At 56.0% G+C, this 24,286-nt stretch overlaps 1 protein-coding gene across 2 annotated transcripts in view; it reads left to right on the plus strand.

Moving 5' to 3' along the window:
• The window catches only part of SH3RF1 (SH3 domain containing ring finger 1), a 107,131-nt gene that overhangs the window by 77,814 nt on the left and 5,031 nt on the right, over positions 1–24,286 (plus strand). For both annotated transcript variants that reach the window (XM_031442072.2, XM_031442073.2), the window contains exons 6-11: positions 3,144–3,254; positions 10,478–10,614; positions 11,853–12,023; positions 14,819–15,075; positions 16,120–16,361; positions 21,194–21,480. In XM_031442072.2, the coding sequence (XP_031297932.2) occupies positions 3,144–3,254; positions 10,478–10,614; positions 11,853–12,023; positions 14,819–15,075; positions 16,120–16,361; positions 21,194–21,480 (1,205 nt within the window). The remainder of the gene's footprint in view (positions 1–3,143; positions 3,255–10,477; positions 10,615–11,852; positions 12,024–14,818; positions 15,076–16,119; positions 16,362–21,193; positions 21,481–24,286) is intronic.

The raw sequence follows: 24,286 nt of genomic DNA on the forward strand, positions 1-24,286 counted from the left end.
CCATCTCAGGTACGCCCCGTCTCAGGCACGCCCTGTCTCAGGTATGCCCCATCTCAGGTATGCCCCATCTCAGGTACGCCCCATCTCAAGTACCCCCATCTCAGGTACGCCCCATCTCAGGTATGCCCCATCTCAGGTACCCCCATCTCAGGTACACCGCATCTCAGGTACCCCCATCTCAGGTACGCCCCATCTCAGGTACCCCTGTCTCAGGTACACCCCATCTCAGGTACGCCCCATCTCAGGTACGCACCATCTCAGGTACACCCCATCTCAGGTACGCCCCATCTCAGGTACCCCCATCTCAGGTACACCGCATCTCAGGTACCCCCATCTCAGGTACGCCCCATCTCAGGTACCCCCGTCTCAGGTACTCCCATCTCGGGTACCCCCCGCCCCACCCCAGGACCCGCCCAGGTCATCTGCTGAGGATAGTGCATCCCTGGCAGGGGTCAGGCAGCTCGAGGGTGTCCACCCAGGACCCTGTGGCCACTTCCAAAAGGGGGAGCAGAAATGACAAGACCACCTAAGTGAAGCTGGTGGCGTCCTCGGCCACCTCGGCTTTCCAGAGCCTTCCCACCTGCTAAGACTTCACCTCCGTCCAAAGGGACCGAGCTGTGGTCGGAACCTGCAGTTCACAGCTGCCCGCATCTGCCTAACTTCCGCTGGCATTTAGCCTTCCGGCCAGAGTTACAGGAAAGAGACAGGAAGAAATACTCAGTTTAAATGGAGGTGGGGGTGGGGGAGGGAGGAGCTCAGGGGTGGAGCATGTGCTCAGCATGCACGAGGTCCGGGGTTCAGTCCCCAGGATCTCCATTAAAAAAAAAGGCAGTTGATCATTTAAAGAAAGATGAAAGTGTATTAAAAAAGAATTAGAAGTTGGCCTAGCACTTTTCAAAGCTCGTTGGTTCGTCAGGACTTCGGAGAAGTCTGCCTTAAGAAATAGCTACGTCTTTCGTGAGTTAATAAGGCAGGAGGTGATTAGGAACGTTCAAGATTCACTTGGCAAACGTGTTGTGTGCCCTGTCAGAGACCCTCCTGGACGCCGTGTCCCCAGGTGTTGGTGAGGCCTGAGTTCCGGGCGCAGACAGAGCCAGGCCTGCCAGCAGAGGTGCCCCTCCCCAGAGGCTGCAGAGCCTGGCCCACAGCCTGGCCAAGCCAGGGGGCTGCCTTCAGGTCTTGGGGTTCATTTAAAAATCATGCAGTTTTACATTCTGCTCCACAGCATGGTTTTTAAAAACACATAACAATGAATTGTTTTCCCTTAAAAAAGAAAAAAGAAACAAGCTCACATGCAGCTCTCGGTCGGCTTGCACAGTTGAACTCAAGCCTGTTCTGGGCGGTGGAGTGAACGCGTGGGGTGCAGGGCTGTTCCTCGTGTCTCGCCACTTGACGTGGAAAGGACCTGCTCTCCGACCCAGACCTGCAGACCCAGCTGCACCGTGTGCTTCCTCGGGGGGATTGTGGCTTCCGTGTTTGTAGGTGGTCAGGCCGTGGTGCCTGGTCCTCTGGGGATGTAGGGGTCCCACATGCTCACACGGATACATGTGGATACACACAGACACAGATACATGGACACGGATAAACACAGATACACACGTGAACACGTGGGTACACACAGAGAGACACATGGACGCAGACACACGGATAGACACATGGATACACAGACACAGATCCACACATGGATACACACATGCACCCATAGATACACACACACACGAGTGGGAGGGGCAGCAAGCTTTGTTTGTTCACCGATGTTCTCAAGAGTCAGACGTGCAGTGAGCACCACAAGAATCTGTTGAAGGAGTGAGTCACCTGAAAGGTGTGCGGGGAGGAGAACAGGAAATAGACATGGTGCATGCTGGAGCCGGCCGGACGGGAGGTGACCGTCGCATGTGCGGACGGAAGACGTCCAAGTGCCGGCTGGCTGGGTGCTGGGAAGATGCCTGTTCCCTAACGGGAAGCGGGGTCACTGGACCGTATTTTCCATTTTGGGATCTAGCAACGTTTACCATGGGGTTTTCTTGAAAAGGAAGATAAGCTTCTGCTGAGAGCAGCAGCTGCTGAGCCTGGGACCAGCCTCGGAAAGGGAAGCAGAGCAGGGCGGGGAGCGGCCGCCCCAGCGCCTCTGCTGCAGGGCTGTGGCCTGGGTCCGCTCGGGCTGCGGGCTCACGGGGCAGGTGTGGCTCTGAGAGGATGTGGGCTCCACGTTCCTCGGGCTGGCTTGTGAAAACGGGCCGTGTGCCGTGATGCCGATGGAGCCAGGCCCGCCGGTGCTGCCCAGCAGGAAGAGGAGTTTTCTTCAGGCCCTAGAGAGCTAATCTCCGAGACTTTCTTTGTGCTGATGATCTTGTTCCTAATTATCAGAGTTGAGGAGACTGTTTGGGATTAGTGAATTTTTGTTAGGAAAGCCGCTGGTGTGTGATTGTTTCCTGGGGAAACGAGGGCGCGGCCACATTCCTGTAATAGTGGAGTCAGACACCCTGTTTGTGCCAGACCTCCCACCCCCCACGTCCCGCAGTCACCCCTGGTGAGCCGCGGGGGTGACATTGATCTGGGAACCGAACGCAAGCAGTGACATGACTGGATAACCGGTTTCTTTCTCGTGAATCAGTCTCGGGTGGTGTCGGGGATGAGACACCTTTGGAAATAGCAACTTTGGCTCGACATCGTTCTTTCAGAGGTTTTGTGAGTAACTTCCTGCTCGCGGCACGTCTGGGCAGCCGCGTTGTCATTATGTGTCCCCCCCACTTCCCCTCAGACAGGTCATGCAAGGTGACACTGAAATCAGCACAGCACCTTAGGGTTTCCCACGGCTCTAACATGGTGTCGACAGGTGAGTATTCAGCACCGCCCACCTGCCCAGGACCCTCGGGGCCGTGTCGGGGGCCATCTCCCAGCGGTGACCACCCAAGAGGCCGGGTAGGCTCCGGGCAGCACCCACGTGAGGCAGCGGCCGTGGGGAGTTCTGGACGTGAGACGCTGTCGTGACCAGTGTTTATCCAGCGGCTCCCAGTGTCTGACACGAGTTAGGTCCCCAGTAAACTGGGGCTCAGTAGCCTGAAAGGCACCCTGCGTCCCCAGTAAGAGAAGCCACGGATTTCGTATGTTCAGCTGGTAACCCGTCTCCGTTTCCTTGGCAGGTTCACATAAGCACCACTGGGCTGATTGTGACCCCGCCCCCGAGCAGCCCGGTGACGGCCAGCCCCGCGTTCACATTCCCGTCGGAGGGCCCCTACCCGGCTGCCCTCGGGGTGAGTACAGGCCTCAGCCCGCGGGCACAGTGACGTCTTCCGGGGCCCCGCGCGGGGCTCTGTCTCATCCTCTGCTCTGTTAGTCTCAGCGGGAAGTCAGCACTTGTCTTTTACCAGTGAGGTCACTGGGGGGCCCTGGGGAGCAACTCTACCTTTCGTTCAGGTTCAGCCTGATTTCCTAACAGCTCAACCGTTGCTTCCGTGGGCCTTCTAGACCGGCCTCATTCCTTACGAGGACACGTTTATCAAAGTCCCGAGGGCACTGGGACCCAGGGGCTGCGTGGCTCGCTCTGGGTCCCGCGGCACACGGATCCCGGGCTCCGTGTCCAGTTCCTCTCGGCTTCTGCTCGGCTCTCGGTCCGCGAAGCCGGGCTGCCTGCAGGCCCGCAGACTCCTGGCGCCTGCAGACAGAGTCTCAACGCTGGTGGCTGTAAAACATCCTGACGGGGAAATTCGTGGGAAGGGAGAGGGCAGCCCAGGAGACTGAGACAAAGAAGAACTCTGAGAACACGGTGGAAGGGAAGAAGCAGGCAGGTGCAGCCCTGGGAGTGGGAGACAGAGGTGTGGCCAAACCCTGTTTCCTGGACTTGCGCGTGACCTGTGAGGAGCCAGCCTCTCTCTGGCCCGAGCCTTGTACCCTCGGGCTGCTTGTTCCCGTGCCCAGCCGGACGGGGAGAGGACAGAGCGCTGAGTCCCTCTGCCAGTGGGCCCCACCCCTGTAGGTGGCTTTACAGAACCCCACCTGCTGGCGATGCTGTCAGAGAAGACAGGGTGACGGGGGCGCAGACGTGGTTGGAAGCCCAGCTCAGCCCCTCTTCTGTTGTGTGGCCGTGAACGTCACTCACTCTTGAGCCGCTGTGCCCCCGCCTCTAAACCAAGACGAGTCATATCTGCTGGAAGCCGGTGGTGACCAGCGGTGATGTGCGCACCTCGGGGGGAGGGGGGGAGGCTGCAGCAGGTGTGGTGTGTCTGCCGGTTCCCCCGCAGACAGCCTGGGGTCTGGCCGTCGTGACGCTCCCCTCTGCTGTCTGTACCCGGCGTGGGGAGGCCTCTGCGCGCTGGCTTGTTTTGTAGCTTGTGGGTTTTATATACGTCACCTCTGCTGGAGCCCTTCCAGCCCAGCATTCGTCCCCCTCCAGCAAGGACCTCTCCGAGTGTTAGTCAAGATGTTGGCTCCATCCAGTCACATTTTCCTCATTTTTAAAATTTTCTATTTATTTTGTCTTGATACAGTTTATAAATAATTGAAAACTGGCTTTGAAACAAGGTGGGATATACGTTAACGCAGGGTTAGCCCCGAGCTTGGTGTAGACTCTGGAGAGCTTTTCAAAGTTAAGTGTGTTCTTAGGTTTAAATGGAAGTTTGTAAATTCTGCTTAGAGGTTAAAGTTTGGGGTTTTTTTTTTATAAAAATGTTTACAGAACAGTGACAGCTTCCTCGGTAGAACAGCTGTTTGGTGCAGGACAAGTCACACAGGTGCCTCTGGGGGAGAAGGTACAGTCAGGTGACCTTTACTGGAAGGTTCCGTTCGCCGTGGCTATTTTGACCAGAGCAGTTTCCCTAATCTTCCTGCCTGCTTATCTGCAGAGAAGACTGTCTCCTTCCTTCCTCCCTCCCTTCTTTCCTTCCTTCCCCTCTCCTTCCGTCCCTTCCTCCCTTCTTCCCTCCCTTCCTTCTTCCCTCCCTTCCTCCCTCCCTCCTTTCCTCCCTTTCTTCCTTCTTCCCTCCCTCCCTCTCTTCCTTCATTCCTTCATTCCTTCATTCCTTCCTTCCTCCCTTCTTCCCTCCCTTCCTTCCTCCCTCCTTCCCTCCCTCCCTTCCTTCTTCCCTCCCTCTTTTCCTCCCTTCTTCCCTCCCTTCCTTCCTTCCTTTCTTCTTCCCTCCCTCCCTTCCTTCCTTTCCCTGTACACTCACAGCCCAATGGTACTTTCATTTCCAGGTGGATACTTTGCATGGAAAAATCCTAACTTGATTTCTTAAGGGAAAAAAGACCGACTTTTCTGATCTTAGAAACATTCGTTAGTGGGAAAGGCACAGAGCTGGCTGCGTTTCCGTGCTCATGGGCTGAAAACCGTGCAATACAGTAAATGGCTGATCGCACTTAGCTGTGGGCACACTCTAGGGCATGTGGATGGGACGGGTCACAGGAGAGCATGCATGCACCATAAGTAATTCACCTTCCACCATTGGGTCCTGGGATTATATAAGAAAGCCTGCATGTGCAGCAAGAGGGTGGTTTATTTCACTGGGTCTCCTGTGCCAGTTCCGTTGAATGAAAACCTAATTAGAAGCAGACCTGTCGCCTGCCCTCCCGGGAGATGTCTGCGTCCCGGAGTCCCTGGTCGGCTGGCAGAAATGCCTTGGGTTTAATATGTTCGGTTTAAGTGGAAAGATCCCAGGAACCTCTGCATCTCCGTTAGCCTGGCAAGCACCCTATTTAAAATTTGAAACCTTCCCCCAGGCTTCGAGCTCTGGCACATCAGGGTGGGCAGTGTGGCGGAAAGGGAGCCCTGCTTTTCCTGGCGTGTATTTTGGGTCTTTGGTGCCACCAGTGGAATCAGAAGTGATCCTTATTTCTACCACCTTTTTTATGAAGTGAGAGTTTTTAATCTTTTGTGCGGAACGGAGTTACGAGCTTGCTGTCCTGTGCGTGTCACAAGGAACAGTTAAAACGTCCGCTAGGCAACATTAGGAGCAAAGCTGGCTTTGTACCTCACTCCGACCGTTCACAGCAGTGCGTCTTCCTGGCTGATCCTGCGAGGGAGGGCGTGAGGTCTTCGTCCTACGTCTTCTGCCGATGGCAGGAGGACTCGGAGACAGGTGGCAAGTTGTCCCTGAGAGGGAGAGGTGTTTGGGTACCAGAGGTCACGGGGCAGCCAGGTCAGTGAAGGCCAGATGCAGCCTGCGGCCAACTGAAAATCAGATTGCGTTCCAAAAATGTGTGACCATCACTAAGACAAAAATGTGCGTGCGTGTGCGTGCGTGTGTGTAGTGTGTGTGTGTGTATTGTGTGTGTGCGTTCGTGTGTGTGTGCATGCATGTGTGCGTATGTGTGCGCACGCACACGTGTGTGCACATGTGTGCAGTGCGCGCGTGCACACGTGTGTGCAGTGTGTGTGTGTGTGTGTGTGTACTTAAGCAAAATTAAGAATGTCAGGTTCTCAAAGCAGCCAGCACGTAGTTAGTCCATTGTTGGGCACGGGCCTGCCAGGCCTGGGGGTTTGTGAGGTGGACGCATAGCCCCAGAGTTGGCAGGAGCTCAGGGCGAAGGCTGGGATCAAACTCTCACAGCGCCCACGGAGGAGGACGCTCTCATGTCAGGAACCCAGCTCTCTCCATCGGTACCGTCCTGTTCTCGGGGTGGGGGAAGCACAATGTTTTCTCACTCGTGAAACCCTCGCCGAGGCCTGTCACCGCCTGTCCGCAGGGCCAGGTGACGGCAGAACGAAGACGGTGAGGCGGTTTCCGACCGCAGTCTCAGGAACCCTAACGACTGTGACTGAGCTGCTCCGCTTCGCGATGCAGGAAAGGCCCCGGGGCGTCTCTGGCTGTAACTCCGTCTCACAGCTCGGTCCCCGGGGCGCAGGCCTTACGTAGTTCCTGCTGAGTCAGGGAGCTTGTGTAGGTGTCTCTTCTCAAGTCAGAGGTGGAACAGTTCACCTGCCGTTCGTGAGAGACATTCCATTCCCAGAGAGGCTTTTTTAAACGACCAAATTCTTAATTACGTCTTCCCTCTAGACATCATTGTCTGAGCATCTCTTTCTGGCGTGTGTAAATACACTCTAAGTCTTTTCGTTTCTTCATAGCTGTTCCCAGAATCAACTGCTTTAATTCCAGTGAGTGTCCAGCTGAGACGAAAAACTCAGTGCTTTCCACCTTCTTACTTTTATTGAATTCTGCCGCCCGTGTTTTTTTCAATCACTCATGTCAGTGCTTCTGTATTTCTGCTTCCTGCTCATCACTGAAAAGAGGCAAAACACCCCAGTCATCACGCAGACGCGGCTGTGTGCCCACACTGGTGCTGCTCGTTAGGGTTGGTGGCCCCGCTGGCCCCAGAGGGCGAGACCAGCAGCCCCTCACCGGCCAGTGTCCTTGCGTCTGAGTTCAGTTCACAGGATGGATAAGAGAGGCTGGGGCTCAGGCCTGCATGTGCGTCTGCTGAAAATGAGACGTTGAGAAGGAAATGATGCTGGCTCCGGGGGTGTGGAGTGGGGCTTGCTCAGAGGACCCAGAGGCTGTCCTGGCCTCCCTGTTCTGCCCTGGGGCACGTGGGGGAGACGCACACATGCAGGACAGGCGGAAAGGAAAGGGCCCCTTCCTGGCAGGACCACAGGCTCCAGGCAGAGCATCCTCCAGGCAGCCGCCCGCAGCCCTCAGCCGGGGTGGGACCTTCTGGATCTTGTCACCTGGGCACTTCTCGGCTGGTTGCAGGAAACGGAGAGGAGGGGGTCCCACCACGTCCTTGAACTTTGACCCACACTGACCACTAGGGCATGTGCGTTGTTGGTGGCCTGGACCCAGCTACTCAGAGAGGAAACTTCTTTCTTGGAGGGACCTCGAGAGCAGCCCTGAAAGGCCGAGCCGGAGTTGGAATCTGCGTTTCTGACCCCAAAGCCAGTGCTGCCCCCATGGTGTCCAGCTGCCTCTTCCTTCAAGATCGGCAGGTTGGGGACCACTTCCCTTCAGCAGACCCCTGGGTCCTAGTTGTAAGCAAAGCATTAGTCAGAAATTGTCGTTGTCACCTGTGAACATTGCCACTTGCTGGTGAGCGAAGGTCTGGATCTGCAGAAGCTCGTTTCAGTGACTGGTGGACAGACGTCCACTTCCCTGGGTCACAGCCACCGGGACCTGCTGTCCCAGCCCTGCCCGCTCAGCCTGCAGGTCCAGTGAACGTTCTGGTTCCGGACAACGTCAAGTGAACAGATTGTTGCGACCGTGTGACCTCTGCTGCCGGCAGCTCCAGCAACACCTTGGCTTCGGGTGGGGGGGCGTGTGCTGGGCTCCAGTGCCCGACCGAGAAGTGACCGGTGGCTCCAGGTGGCCCTGGCCATGAGAGGCTGTGGCTTCCCTGCAGATGCCTGGGGCCCCACAGGACCACACCCGGGGGTCCTCCCGAGCGTCCACGTCGTCAGATGGTCTCAGTGTAGGTTGTTCACACAGCAGCCCATGGGGCCTCCTGGCCTGTCCCAGCCCTGGGCTCACCAGACCTGTCGCTTGACCAGCCCTACGGGCGGCCACGTTGAGGAATCTGATTTTAATCTTTAGTCTCCATGCATTTATCCACCTGCTAACACACACACACACACACACACACACGTGCACGTTTCCCCAGAGATTCGCAACCCAGCCTCAGGGACAAGTCTGCCCACGAGACGGGCCCCACCAGAGAGCTGCGTTTTCTGTCAGGCGCAACCTTGGGATCTTTCAAAACATCCTCTTTTGCACCAGATCTCAAATGCCTGCTGACTTACTCCTGTAGAAGTCATGTGCACCGAACATTGCTTCGTGGTATGTTTGTAGCTGTAAGAGGTGACCTTTTTGCTGAAGTTGTTGACACAGTGTGGCCTGTGTTTTGATCAGGTCCATAGATTCTTTTCTTTGCCTTTTTCTGCTCAGGGCCAGTCTGGCACAGCTTCTGCTTTAGGGACATCACGGTGCAGCAGACAGTTTTCATTTCCTCCCTTTGCCAGCGGACCTCAGCTCGGAGAGTGGGGCGGGGCCTCGGCTCTGTTCTGCGTGATTTCTGGGGGTGGGTGGCGCGGGGTCCTTGTGTCTCGTGTGTCCCCTGCCCTCCTCGGCCGCACCGCTGTGAGGTGAGGCCTGGGGAGACGCAGTGGAGACAGTCGAGTGGTGATTTCAGCCTCCCCGCCGGCCCTGGGTGTCCTCTCCGGGAACAGCCCGGGTCACGTGCCCTGAGCATTCCACCAGGATTATCTTTATTTCTCTCTGCTCTATCCCTGGAGACCAGCGGCCTGAGTGCCTGGCCCTCTCCCGGTCAAGGTCGTGGGGACTCCAGGCCCGTGCGCTCCCTCCCAGAGCTGCCCCGGCTCACAGCCTGGCCGCGTGTTGTGACTGTTCCCACCTCGCCGCCCCCCGCCTCCCCCTCAGGAGCGCCCTGCACCTCATTGTACTGCACCTGGAGCCCTGCAGCGGCTGCAGCTGCTGTGCGGGAAAGTCCAGCTCCAGAGTCGAGAAAGCAAACAGAGCGTGTGCGACAGTTGCAGCGCGTCTGGAGCCCTCTTCTGCTGCCGTTGCTGTGCTCCTGAGCTCTGCACCGACAGGCCGGTGAAGTTGCTGAGATTCAGATTTTAATTCCGGAAAAACAGAAACGAAGTGTTGTAGCTATGTTTAGAAACCAGGGGGTGTTTCCTCCTTGACGCCACGTCCACTGTCCTGGGTGCATGGTCTCGCCTCCTTGTCCCCTTTGATTCAGGCTTTACACCGAGTGGTTCACAGATGTGGGGAGGGGAGGTGGGGCCAGTCTTCCCAGGAGTTTCAGTTCCGGACCCTAAGGAATTAGCCGGGGTTTATAGCTCAGAAGGTAACAATTGCTCCATTGATTTTGCGAAGGCTGGGAACCCTGTGGCAGAGCCCGACTTGTCTGTGCCCAGAGGGGGCCCAGCCGCTAGTCCCTGGTGTACTTGTTAAGATCTCCAGCCTCGATAGCACTAAAATTTCAAAACCTGGCAAAGCTAAGAGAAGAATGAACCGAAGTGGCAGCGGCAGCCCAGTGAGCATGGCTTGCTGCTGTTTGCGGTTTGGAGAGACTAGGCATCAAAGGAAATTCTCCTCTGCAGAGATGGTTTGAGATACAATGCAGCTGAATTGTTTTCTGCAGTGTATAAGGTTCGGGTTGCAGAAACAATCACAAATTAATTCCCAGCAGGCGGGGTGACGTCACAGCTGCCCCCCGAAAGGCACTGAGACCCTTGTCGTGGTTCGTACTAAAAAGCGCCATTAATCATAAAACTACCTGCAGTCGTTTCGTTTTTTCCTTGCCCTCCTCCCAAGTGTGATTTCTTACCTGTTTGATGAAAGGGTCGCTGTGGCTCTAAGACCTTAAAGGAGAACAAGAGAGGGATCTTAAGGGGAGGCTTCTGCACAGGGCGGCTGGCTCTGCCCTGCGTGGATTCCACTGTCTTTTCTCGGGGATTTCTGATTCCTCTTCTTTCCCACTTGCTGTAAAAGATGCCAGTAACACTTTCTCCTCTCTCTTCCTCCAGACCGTGAATCCTCCCCTCCCCCCGCCCCCTCTCCAGGCGGCCACCCCCGCAGGTGCTGCTGTTGGGACGGGCACCAGGCCGGCAGCCGGACCCACTGACCAGACCGCGCACCTCCGGCCTCAGACTCGCCCCAGCGTGTAAGTGCGGGCGTCGTTTGTGGATGCTGGAGTGTTCATGTCAGACGGAGCCCAGACAGAGGAGTAGAGGGCACCTTTCTTTTTCTTTTTCTTTTTTTAATTCCCATTTTTATTGAAGTGTAGTCGGTTTTCAGTGTTAGTTTCAGGTGTACAGCAAAGCGATTCAGTGATACATAGACATGTATGTATATTTTCAGTTTCTTTTGCATTACGGCTCATTACCAGAAATTGAGCACAGTTCCCTGTGCTGTACGGTAGGTCCTGTTGTTTATTTTAGATACGTCCATGTGTGTCTGTTGAGAAGGAGTACGCCTGTCTGATGGGAGATGGGGCCAGGCTGTCTGCTCGTGACCTGCGTCCCGCACACGTCTACTTAGTCGTGTGTGTAATTGGGAAATGGAAACGAAACGGTCTCAGGACGAGCCACCTGTCCTGCCCAGGGTCTGTCCTCAGCCTCATCCCTGGCGGATACGAGGGAACCAGGGGCGGAGGGGGAGGTCCCCGCACAGGCCCGACCTGGCGGACGTGCGTGTGACAAGCCGCAGGTCCCCAGCAGTGTCTCCAGAGCCGTCCGGCTGGCCTGTCCGGGGTCTCCCACCCACAGCTGGGTTTGCAGGTTCCCACCCTGTGTGATTGACCTGGAGATGGTTGGGCCGGATTGCCCGCCGGTCCCCATGGGTTGGCGGCCCTGTCACCTTGTGCCGAGGGGCCGTGTGGTGCTCTCTATGGGCTGGTCTTTCCTTCCCTTTGATGCTTCCCAGCTCATATCCTCCCTGGCTGAGCACGTGGGAGCAGGTGCAGCACCGGGGGAGGGCCAGGGGCTGGCTTCCCAGTGGAGTCTCGGACCGTATGTTCTGGTCGGGGCTGCTCCCCAGTCTTACGGGCCATCTGCAGGCTCAGTTGTCCCAGCGGGCACCTCGCCCTGCAGCAGGCCTGCAGTCTGGAAGCCACGTTACTTCCTTCACACCGCGGGCCCTGTGTGGCAGGATGGCCACCTCCCCCAGGAGGACCAGGTGGGCAGCTCTGAATCGGGGCCTCTGCATTTTGGACGCAGGTGGTGGTTCAGTGGCCGGTTTGTTCCGTGGCCAGCGGCACCACTGCCTCTCACAGGGGAAAGGATCATACATCCTGCTTACATTCGTACAAAACATTCAAGTCTTTGTACCGAAGAAGAGCTTTGAGCTCCTCAGGGTTTGCCCATTGCCCGGCTCACACTCAGGCGGTCCTCTGTCCCGCAGGTATGTGGCTGTGTACCCGTACACCCCCCGGAAGGAGGACGAGCTGGAGCTGAGGAAGGGGGAGATGTTCCTGGTGTTCGAGCGCTGCCAGGACGGCTGGTTCAAAGGCACGTCCATGCACACGAGCAAGACGGGGGTGTTCCCCGGCAACTATGTGGCCCCCGTCACCAGGTGTGGTTTTGAGTCAATGGTTTACTAAGTTCTAAACAGAGAAGCTTTGTTCTTTGCTATGGTTTTCAGCCTGTCCAGGATTCCTTCTCATGTTATAATTGCGTGTTACCGCACCAGCACTTAAAAAAACCCTTTCTTTTCTTGCTGAAATTCCTTCTAACTCTAAAATCCTCAGCTTACTTACCTCGATGTTCTGAAACGGTAGGTTTCTCCCAATAAACGTACTGGCTTTTATGTTGTTTGCTGAAGTTCCATGTGAGAGACTCAAGTACACTGTTTTCAATATTCTTCTGCTAGAAAATAAAAAAGGCAGTGTTGGATATAAACGGAGGTGATGTTATGAATACCTACGTGTGTGTATAACACTTGTGAAATGCCAGGCGGGCGGATATCCAAGTGCATCGTGCGTATCAAGTCCAGGTCCGTAAACAGTGCACTGATGCACAGCTGTTAAGCCCTCCACTGCACAGCTGAGAAGTCGGGGTGGGGAGACCAGGTGGCTTGTCTGAGTTCACCCAGGGAACAGCTGCAGAAACCCAGGCACTGGCTCTGCAGTTACGCCAGTAGCTTGGCGATGACCTCGGATTCTCAGTCAGAAATAAAATTCCTTAAACGGGGCAGAGACCCTTCACCCCTCTCACTTGAGGGGGATTTTGCTCCCCAGGGGAATTTGGCAACATCTGGGCACGTTATTGTCACTATGTGGGGAGGGGGACCCACTGCGACCCAGGACATAGCAGCCAAGCACACTGCAGGGCACCCCGCAGATCACCCCACAGCGCTCAGTGCAGCCTCCACAGAAAGGGGTTGTTTGGCCCAGAGTGTCCCTGAGGTCGGGGAACCTTGTTACGGATACTCCGAAGTAAGGGCTTTGGGTGTACAGACACGTGTTTTTTATTGACAGAGCCCACGTTATGGGTGTTCAGAACATAGCTCCTGAACAGGATGAAGTGACCTGTGGTGACATCAGCTTGAGCAGGTGCCCGTTTTTGGCCACCAGGCTCTTGAGAAATGGTCTGGGTTTACCTGTGTTACGTCATCGCTCAAAGCTCCTGATTTCACATGAACGGCTTTGTGAGCTGATGTGTTGTCAGCCGTTGGCCTCGGTTCACAGGCTGGCCCACAGCCGACTCGAATGGGAGTCACCGTCATGACAGACGGCGGCAGCATGTTGGCTTCAATCTGACTTGCAGGTTTTTAATCAGCGTAAACCTTCTTTGGGTTTGTGTGAAAATCCACACTCACGATCCGGAAGACGACCGATAGGCCTTCCCGGGTGGGAACAAAACAAACGAAAAACCAAAACTAAGGGAAATAAAACAAGCCAAGCAACAGCAGGAAAGCAAGTGAGTGAAGGAAGACATTTCACAGGGTTCCAGCACAAACGGCTGAAGGTCCCTGGAGAAGCGCTTACTTACAGCGAGTTCTCTTGTTCCTCAGGGTGAAGGAGGAGGAGGTCAGGTTAGCGAAGCGTCCTGCGTGCTAGGACGTACTGCGTGTGGAATTTTTGTTTGGTTTTTGGGTTTTGGTTTTGTTTTTGTGGGGGGAATAAGTTTATTTATTTATTCATTCATTTATTTGTTTATTTTTATTTTTAAACTTTTTTATTTTTAAACATTTTTTGTTGAGTTATAGTCATTTTACAACGTTGTGTCAAATTCCAGTGCAGAGCACAATTTTTCAGTTATACATGAACATACATATATTCATTGTCACATTTTTTTCTGCTGTGAGCTACCACAAGACCTTGTATATATTCCCCTGTGTTGTACAGTATAATCTTGTTTATCTATTCTGCATATGCCTGTCAGTGTCTACAAATTTTGAATTCCCAGTCTGTTCCTTCCCACCTGTTTATTTTTATTTTTAATGGAGGTGTTGAGGATTGAACCCAGCACCTCATGCATGCAAGCACACGCTCTACCACTGAGCTGTACCCCCCAAGAATTGTTTAAATAAATTTAGAATATAAAAAAAAAAATGCTTTACGTGAAGCTACACTGCTTCATTATCTTGTGATAAACTGTGATGGAAAAGAATGTGAAGAAAAACCCAACAACGAGGTCCTACTGCAGAGCACAGAGAACATATTCAGTACCTTGTAATAAACTCTGATGGAAAAGAATGTGAAAAGAAACTGCACTGAACCTAATTATTAAATCTAACCGGCACATGTTTGCCTGGAGCAGGCTGGACCCCGGTAGCCACGCCCATTCCACAGGGCCCTGCTGCTAAGGGGCTTCTACCGAGTCAGGAGCATTCAATAAGGAATTTACTACAAAACAGCTCATCCCACCTTGGAATCAGGGGTCACGGAAGGAAGACACCCACCTGAGACAGACCAGAACCCCAGGTCTCGGGCCTGAGCCTTAAAGGCTTCTTGGAAGGGGGATTGAGGCACAAATGAGATGAAGGCAGGTCGGGAGCAGCCGGAGGGGGTGTCCGGGGGGAGGGTGGGGGCTGCACATGGCTGTGGACGTGGGTGCTGTGGTCCAGCGGGGGCAGCGAGCAGTCGGGGCCTTGGAGGCAGTGGGGATGCTCTGCTCGGTGTGGACCTGGGCCTGCAGCTGTGTGCCCCTGAGTAGAGCGTGCGTGGGGGTTCTGTGACCCAGAACACATCTCCAGACCGGCCTCCGCCTGGGGGCTGCTATTACCCTGAGCTTGTTCATCTTTCTCTTTGCCTTACCCCTTGTCAGACGATCCCACTCATTTTTTAAAATGTTCAGTCATTTTTTTCTTGTATTTAATTGCTCTGTCTCCCATTTTGCTGATGGCTTGGGCTTCTGTCTTGGCAGGACCGTGACCAGTGCTTCCCAAGGTAAAGTCCCAGTGGCTGCTGGGCAGGCCGGTCGGGGGGTGACCACGGGCAGCCCATCCACCGCAGGAGGGCCTGCCCAGCAGCTGCAGGGGAACGGCGTGGCCGGCGGTCCCGGGGTGGTCCCCACAGCCGTGGTGTCCGCAGCCCACCTCCAGACAAGTCCCCCGGCCAAGGTCCTGATGCACATGTCTGGACAGATGACCGTCAGCCAGGCCCGCAGTGTGGTGAGGACAGGTACGGAGGGGACCGGACCAGGGGATGGGGAAAGGGGTCCCAAGCAGTACCAGGCCTTTTATAACAGAGGCTGAGAGAAGCAGCTGGAATATGAAAATAGTGAATGATGTCAGGAACCAGAAGCAGAAGCGGTCCACTTAGGGCCACTTACCTCTGCGGAGTTTGTCTAAGCAACTAATGCAAGCCTGCCCTGCAGGTGGAAAGTCTGAGAGCGTCAGCAGTACTGGAACGCAGGGCGTCTGGGGTCGGCGTCCCGTGGTCACGGGGCATCTGGGGTCGGGTTCCTGAGATGGTGGGGCATCTGGGGTCGGGTTCCTGAGATGGTGGGGCATCTGGGGTCGGGGTCCTGAGATCGCGGGGCATCTGGGGTCGGGGTCCTGAGATCGCGGGGCGTCTAGGGTCAGTGTCCTGAGATCACAGGGCGTCTGGTGTCGGGTTCCTGAGATGGCGGGGCGTCTGGGGTCGGGGTCCTGAGATGGCGGGGCATCTGGGGTCGGGGTCCTGAGATGGCGGGGCATCTGGGGTCGGGGTCCTGAGATCGCGGGGCCGGGTGCTGGTTATTTTCGATGAACTTAGTCACACGTTTCTTCTTTCTGTGGCGTTGAACACCTACCGAGAGTCTTGGGTAACCGTGGTGGGGGTCAATGTGTTAATAAGTTCCATCAGAAAAAACAAAAGAAGGAAGATGGTTGATGAGAAAAGGGAGAAGAAGAATGATAATAATAAAAGTGAAAGGACGGGGGCAGCCTCAGGCGACCCTGTGGAGCATCGCTGGCTGGCCCTGCGTGCGGAGCTGTGGAAAGGCTCCTGTCTCCATGGGCCGGGTTGGAGCTGAGCTCACGGGCGCTCAGCCGTCAAGGGCCAGCCTGGGTCTGGAGGAGTGGGGTCGGCCCCGCCAGGCCTCCGTGCTGCTGGGCCGGCAGCACTATTGTGACCATGGTGATGCCCTGGCCGCCCTTTGGGGTCGGACGCGCCACAGTGGCTCACCTTGGCAGTAGCGTCCGTCTGACAGTCACGTTCTGCTCCTCTCTTGTCACCCACCAGCCTCGGCGCACGGCCAGGAGCGGCCCATGGCAGCGGTGACCCCCATCCAGGCTCAGAGCGCCGTGGGGCTGCCCCACCATCCCCCAGCCCCCATGGCAATGGTGGGCCCCGGAGGCCTGGGCTGGGTGGGCGCCGCGCTGGCCCCACCGAACATCCCCGCCGCCTCCCTGGAGACCGCCCTCCCCGGCCTTCCCACCTCTCCTGACGGCAGCTCGGCAGTCAAGCCAGACAAGGACGGCAAGGTGAGCCCTGCCGCTTCCCTCCCTCCCTCCCTCCTTCTGCTTCCCCGGGGCCTGCCAGGCGCTGGGTCTGCCCTTCTCTGCGTTTGGACGCCCGGCGTGGGGTGTCAGGACCCTCACTGAGCCCCTCCAGCTCGGGCTCTGGGCTTCCTCCCCCCGTGCTTGCTCTCCCACCGCCCCGCTGTCCTCAGCGCTTCCCGGCCCGTCAGCTTTGCTTCCTGTTAAATGCTGCAGAAGTGCGCTCCCCGGACGAGGAGCTCAGCGTGTTGACCACAAGGGTCATTTGTGGCCTCATTTTTCCTGCGCTGTGTTTGATTCTAATCTGCACAAAGAGTTTTTTCTCTTGACTTGAAATATAGGGGGGAAATTATTTTCTGATTTGATAGAGCTTTTAAAAACCTCTCATTTGGGCCTGGATTTCAAAGAAAATGTAAGTGGGCATCTATGTTTGGAAGAGTCACCTCTGCTTGGGTTTGGAGACGGTGGTTGGAAGGAAGTTGATGGTGATTTAAAGTACACAGAAGGGAAGAGTGAAAGCAGACTCTGGGTGGTTGTGCTGCGATCCTGGCTGTTCCTCAGTGTTCCGGGCCTTTCCCTGAAAGCTCTCGCCCAGCCCTGGGAAGCCCTGCGGCAACCGCCCGGTTCCAGGGTCATGCGTGTCGCTCTGTTGAAATGGTTAGGTAAGCCTGTGGAGCTGGGGTTTGTAAGGAAATAAACTTTACAACCTGCTGAAAAGTTAATATTTAATTGTTGAGTTAACATGAGCACTTTTCACAGAGATGGTATCTGTTCGGTGTTTATAATTAACTACCTTAAACTCGTGCTCACACTGACATGGTCAACGTCATCAGTACCTTCAGGAGAATTATTTTGTCGTTTAGATTCTGAAGTTCCAGGACAGTGTGTCAGGGCCTTAGTCACCGAGAACGGACTGGGAAAGAAGTCCCTGCATCTCGGGCTGAGACACACCTGTGCTTTCAGCGGAATGGCTGCCCAGCCACGTCTGTGTCCTGGTCCCTGAAATTTGAGGATAGGTGTCCTTAGTTGCAGAAGGGATTTTAAGGATGTGACTGTAGGTTTAAAGATGCGTGGGTTACCCTGGTGGGTGCGGTGTCATCACAGGGGTGTTCCTGAGAGGGAGGGAGGAGGTGTGGCGTCAGAAGCAGAGGACAGAGTGTCGTGAGGAAGGGGCCACAAGCCAGGAAGGGTCAGCGGCTCCCAGAATTTGGACCATCTGGAAGCACTCCTCCCTGGAGCCCCTGGGAGGAGCCGGCTCCGCCAACATCTTGAATTTCTAGAAGGTGGTTTTTCCAGGAGGTTTGTGGTGATTGGTTCCAGCAGCAGCTGACAAGGACCGTATGGGTTATCCCGCTGGGTCCCCGCCCTTGACAAGGGCACGCCCCGTGGACCATGAGCGCCCTGGCTCCATGCAGTCTGCGGTCAGCTCTGACCCCTGGGACGCCAGACCCTTGCTCTGTGTTTCCAGGGCTGCGTAGAAACCGGTGATCTCCTTTCTACGTGGCCCCTTGAGGTGGTTCACGGTTAGCGCCTGTTTTTTAAAGGCTCCACTCAGCTATTCCTTGTGTCAGAGCTCACCGAAGAGGAGGGCGCAGGCTCGGGTCACACCCGACCCCCGGACCCTGACAGCGGGGACTGTGCGCGAGCCTGGGAGGTTCAGGCACTGGGGATGACCCCGACTCCTGCTTCATCGGGTATGCCCGAGGGGTGAAGTGGGGACACTTGTAAAAGCGTTTTGTTCAAGATTCTCGAACCATCAGAGAATTTCTCGTGGCCTCCCCCTCTCCACGCGTGTCCTTAGGATCCTCCTGTGGGCCCCGCCCGTCTGCCACAGCACCCCGCGTTCTCTCCCGGGCCCCGCTTTGTTTTCTGTGAACGCCTGTCCTACAGCCTCTCTGTCGGGGCTGTGAACCTCCCGCCGGGCGCTCACTGCTGTGGTCCCAGAGCCTGGGGCACTGCTGGTTCCTGTTCCACACCTGGTGAATGTGTGTTTATCCTCAGGCGGCGCTGAGTCCGGTTCCGAGGCCCTTCCCCGCCAGCAGCGGCTCTGACTGCTGGGAGCAGGGTTTTGATCCCAAGGCCGGGGAGACCTGCTGCGTCCTCTGTGCACCTGGGGGCGGGGGGAGGCTCGGCCCAGACGTGGCTCCTCGTGAGCATTCATATCTGCTTGGAAAGGCGCTCTCGGCCGCTGCTCCATGACCCAAGGTTATTAACTTAATGCTCAGCAATTATTTTTATACGTGAAAATTACTCCTTCTGATTATCTGGTGATCATTTTCTGACCCAAATAGTCCCTTTTTTGTATGCGAGAAAAGGTTTTTGTATGAGGTGAAATCTTTTAAGAGAAAATTGTGGGTGCAGAAACATCATTTCAGCTAATAATTTCCTGGAAAACCCGCAGGAGAAGAATTAAGGTTCATGTTAAAAGATGTGCCCTTTTTCATGCACGTTGACGTTACATTTAAAAAGTCGCTTTGCTGAAGTGTAGCTTTATTAATTCGTAGTTTTCATTTCTGCTGTTGGATTTTGAGGAAACAAAGGTGCCCTTAGACGATGTGTCGGAGTTCGCAAACCTCTCTCAAAAGGCTCATTGTCCCACTGAGGTGGGACCGTTGAAATGTGACGTTCCAAGCCCACCTCCTGGGACTGGGGCCATGTCTCTCTGTGCTGGGGCCTCGTCCCTTGCCCACCCCGTCCCCTGCACACCCTGTCCCCTGCCTGCCCCATCCCCTGTCCAGCCCGTCCCCTGCCCACCCTGTCCCCTGCCCGGCCCGGCCCCTGCCCGGCCTCGTCCCCTGCCCACTCTGGCCCCTGCCCACCCCGGCCCCTGCCCGGTCTGCAGCACGAGCCCTCGCCTCCACTCCCGAGTGGTCACATTGGCTGCTGATAGGAACTCGTCCCCTGAAAGTCACTAAAGCTGCACTTGGTGTGTGTGATCACTTTAGGTGAACCGAGTCATCTTTCTTCTTAGTCACTTCGGAGGCGGGTCCCTGAGCGCCGCCTGGCTCTCTGTTTCCTGAGCCACAACTGGGCTTTTAAGCAGCATCTTCAGTGGTGGTTTCCTGAGACTGAGTTTATAACAGACTTGTGTCCTCGGTCGATCTGTGGGGCCCAGGGAGTCACATCCCTTACATCTCAGCAGGAATCCCTGGGTGCTGTGGCCAATGGCTCCCTGCAGACGTCAGAGACAGGACATTACTGCTGCCAGCTCGTTTTTCGGCCCCAAGACCCAGGCTCCCTCAGAGTCGGGGCAGCCGGGCTGCAGGTGTGTCCGCCCCGCTCACCGGCCCTGGGGTGGAGGCGTCACCCCTGCACGGGGGGCAGCGTGTCCTCTGTTATTTCCGCAGCCCCGGCCCGGCTGACTGCCCGCCCTCCCTCCTCTGCTGCCTCACCCACGTCGTCCTCAGGTGCCCGGCTCCACTCTGGGCCTGGGTGCTGTGCGGACGTCGGTGGGCTTGGGCCCTGGGCCAGATCCGTGGGGTTGTTGACTGCATTGTGCATGGTGGGCCCTGGAGTTAAGTGAGTGGGGGTGAGCTGACCCAGGCCCTGATGAGAGAGGCAGGAGGACCCCACTCAGGCCGGCAGGGAGGGGCCCAGGACACTGTCTTTGCTCGTCTGCGGCCTGGGACAAACAGAAGTGGTTCAGCACAGGCCCCCATCCCTGCCCCGTGGGCCACTGGTGCTGGCGGAGCACCGGGTGCCTGGGGCCGAGGGTGTGGCCCCTGGAGGCTTGTCCTCTGATAGATCCTTACTTTGGGCCCTCCCTCTTTCTGCCCGTCTGTCTCTCATGGAACCGTGTCGTTGTGGGTTCCCCGAGGGCTTCCTGCTGAGTCTGACCTCACTCAGTATCCAGCAGCAAGTCCTCAGTGTTCTGTCTCCTCGCTGACCCCCCGCAGTTCTGCTTCCCTGTCAGTGGACCTGAACAACTCCAGGTTGCCTGGAGAGAGCTCTAAAGAAGTATTTCTCTGAGGAGCTTTGTTTTCAGGCCGCGTTTGCGTTCACAGGACTTGATGACGTAGGTGCTGTCTTAGTAAAGTGAAATAACTGTTAGCTGTGCTTGGGCCTCAGAAGGGACGCTGATCGTGGGGTCTGGGCTCAGAGCAGAGCTTGCCCTCGGCCTGGTTCTCCTGGCAGAGCAAAGGGAACGTGTCAAAGGAGGCCGGAGCCAGGAGACGGCTTCTGTGGAGTGAGACTGCTGGGGAAATTCTGAATGTTTTCTGTTATCCTGAAGCTTTTTTTTCCTCGAATTTTGTGGAGTCGTTTTTGGCTTTTTAGCCGAGGGGCAACGTGCACAGCAGAGCCGGCTGGACGCCCGCCGTCGCTGGTTTGTTGGATTTCATCGAGGTGGTGCTGTGGGAAAGAGGTTTAGCCTTAACCGTGGTCAGCACGTCGCCATGAGGCAGCCGAGGCGTCAGGCCCGTGGCTGTAGGTCAGATGCGGGCAGGGTCGTGTTTAATTCAGCAAGAGCTTAGAGCAGGGTGTTTCAGGAGATGAACCCCGTCACCTGAAATCTCCGTCATGTCCCCAAGTGTCTGCTTTGCCGTCACCGATCCTGAGCTGTGGATTGGTGAGGCTTCTGTTTACATCCTGCCTCCATGGAGGGTGGTGATGAGCAGGACTGTCAGGCCCAGCACAGACATGCGGGCAGGAGGGGAGGGAGGGGAGGTCAGGGTAGCACCACCTGACTCTGGGGCTGGACCCCAAGGGCCCAGCGCCCGCAGAAGGGGTTTGGAAACATCAGATCGAAACTGGAAGCTGTACAGCAGAACCAGGTCTCCAACTAACGCATTTTTTTTTTGGTCATTTTTTTTTTCCAGAAAGAGAAGAAGGGGCTGTTGAAGTTGCTTTCCGGGGCCTCCACCAAGCGCAGGCCACGGGGGTCCCCTCCGGCCTCGCCCACCCTGGACTCAGAGCCAGGGGCCGAGCCGGGCTCCCCCTGTGCCTGCCCCGGGCCCTGTGATGCAGACGGCCCGGCCCTGGACCCCGGCCTCCAGCGCAGGGCCGGCTCCCTGGACTCGGCCGCCCCGGTGGCCCCGCCGCCCCGGCAGCCCTGCTCCTCCCTGGTCCCCGCGGCCGGTGAGGCGCGGCCCGTGGTCTGCGAAAGGTGAGTCTGCTGCCCGGTGCTGGCACACCTGTCCCACACCCGGGGACCCGTGTCCCCAGCTGGACGGTGATGACCGCCCACCTGTCCCTCCCCTTTGCCGGGACCTGCGCCCCCTCTTCTGTCCCCTCCGTGTTTCTCAGCCCCTTTCCCTCTCTCCCCACACTCCGTCCCGGTGAGGCTGTCAGTCACCACAGCCCTGGCGCCCCTGCTTCCTTCTCACTTCCAGCCCATTGCCAGCAGTCCCGCCCTTGTTTTATCTTTGGCCCTTTTTATTGAAGGTTCACATCAGTGCCTGCTCCTTGTAAAGCATCTGGGGAATCCTGCCCACCAAGAGTTCCCTTCTGATGCTTCCCGAGTTCTCTGAGCCTGACTCCCCTCCTGCCCTAGCGACCTGGTTCACTCACACGCAGAACAGTGACCCCATCTCCGCGGCCATGCCCTTGGGTCCTGAGTGCAGATGGGAGCTGTGCTGTCTGGTGCAGCCACCGGGGCCCAGGAGAGGGTTAGGGAAGAAAATATGCTTAGTGAAACAAAAAACCTGCTAAGACTGTGTGAATTAACAATGAAACACTGTTGGTTGCCCGGGAAGACACCATGAAGTGCACCAAAAATAGTGGACTCTTGTCCCGCGTGCAGATACAGAAACATTTGTTTTTAAAGGTGCCGTATGTTTCTGTGAGTTTTATCCCCTCTGCACCCGCATTCCGCAAACAGCGCATTTCTGATTTCTAGGGGTGTTGCCTTTGGAGCAGCATTTTCTACGTTAGTGATGTGAAATCTTTCCTGTAAAGCATCATACTTCAAAATGCCTTAAATTTACCTTCAGCCTGCCTTTCCGGTGAATCTTTGTCCCCACCAAAATCTGAGACCGTCTTTCATACAATTTGGGGGGCATCCTTTACTACCAGAAAATCACCTGGAAGATAGTCAGTCAGACAATCCATGTGCATTGAGCACAAAGTACACCATTTACTCTGCATCCTTATGGTGAGGTGGAATAATTTTCTGTAGTTCCACAGGCTTCCTGCCCCGCGGATAAGATCACCCGTCCGTCCCCCATCTGTGGTGCTCTCTGCCGAGCTTGGAAGCTTTGTCCCCAGTTCACGGAACCCTTTATTCTGAGAGTCACCCTTTCTCCTGCGGTTTGTCCCTGCTTTCCAGGGACAGCGCCTCTGAGCCTGGAGCCTGTCCAGTGACGTTTTACCTTCTTTTGGTCACGAAGGCGGCCGTCTCTCCCCCAGTCTTCCCTCCGTGCCTGGTGTCTCCCTCCCCATCCCTGTCATTTGTGGTGTTGGTGTGACTGTTCTCTGTGATGGTGCACTTTGCCAGACCCTCACCCTCGCCACCCACCCAAGCCCAGGCCCACGTCCTGCCTCCCTCCCCATGGCACGGTCCTTTCTCAGAGGCCAGTGTGCCCTGGCTCCGTGGCTACTGCCTTCAGCCCCTTCCTCTTAGAGGAGCTCCTGCTACTTAGAGCATCTGAAAGGAGCGACCACGGCGCAGACAGGTGTCGGCGGTCCAGGGTGCCCATGCTCATCAGACAGGGGGCCTGGAGAGCTGAACGGCAGTCGGGGGGCCGGCACCCAGGGTCTGCTGGCTGGTGTGTTGCAGAACCATTCCCACCTTTACGAGTAGGAAAAGGGTCTTTGGAGAGTTGATCTCTTTATAACCCACATCTTTAATGGCACATTGAATACGATGGCCAGCCTGGCCGACTTTCCTCGGCCCTGTGGCCTTCTTCATCCAGGGATGGCGATGGTGTGTATTTAACTTGGATTCTTAGTCTGCCCGACTCCAGAAGCAACAGGGACAGTGCGTGGAGAACATTCTGGTCTCTGCTGGGAGTGAAATGTTAGGGTTGCTCAAAAGCTGCCGAGGAAATCATTGAGGGATTACCTGTTTTAAAATTTCAACATAATAAAAAGCACTTAATGTTCAAAATAAAAGAAAGATTAGCTTTCGCATCAGCCTAATTCAGGAAGCATTTCAGGACAAACATCACGGCCCCTGTCCTGGCACATGCAGAGGCCTGGGGTAGAACTTCAGGGAGAGATTTTTCAGCGTGTCGCATCGGTGCAGCAGAGGAAAGGATTCGTCTGCGGGTTAGAATGAGAACAGACTTAAAGTCTCCTCTCACACCATGACCCCGTCCGACAAATCTGAACGTGACTCGGGCGGCCCACGTGGGCAGGGGAGCGAGCGTTCTGGGACGTGACACGTGAGCATCTCCCGGTCAGGAAGCAGGAACCCGCAGGCGTGCTGACAGGTCGTGGTGTGAGCGGGGACGGTTCTCTGAGGCCCAGGAGGGTTCCGTTGTGTTTTTAGGCAGACTGGGGAAGAGAAGACAGGAGGCTGTTCCTGGAGGTGGGTGTCACTGGCCACCACGGGGCTGAGAGAGCAAACACGCGGGGCTCTGTTTTGGAGGGATCGAGAAAAAATAAGTAGGAAGTTGCAAAGTGAAAGTGGAAATAAAAAATTTCAGAAGGGACGGCAAAAGAAAGTTCCTATGACAGTTTTTTCCCCACTGAAAAAACTTACAGATAACGGGCTTGAGGAGACAGAGCAGGTCGTCTCCGTGCATGTTTTAAAGCTTGGGGGTTGGGTGAGCACCTACCTCTGAGCCCATCTCCTGAGCTGTGGTCTCTGGTCGGGTCTTCAGCTACAACACTTGGAAACACAGGAAAGGGGCAGAGATGGACACAAAGGCAGCCGGGCTTAAACACATGATTGGGTCGAGTCCGGGCCAGCGAGGCCCCCGGTGAAGCAGTGGGCTTGAGGCAGATTGCAGGGTGAGCCGCGGCGGTTC

Source organism: Camelus dromedarius, chromosome 36, assembly GCF_036321535.1.
Source record: "Camelus dromedarius isolate mCamDro1 chromosome 36, mCamDro1.pat, whole genome shotgun sequence".
Lineage (NCBI taxonomy): Eukaryota > Metazoa > Chordata > Mammalia > Artiodactyla > Camelidae > Camelus > Camelus dromedarius.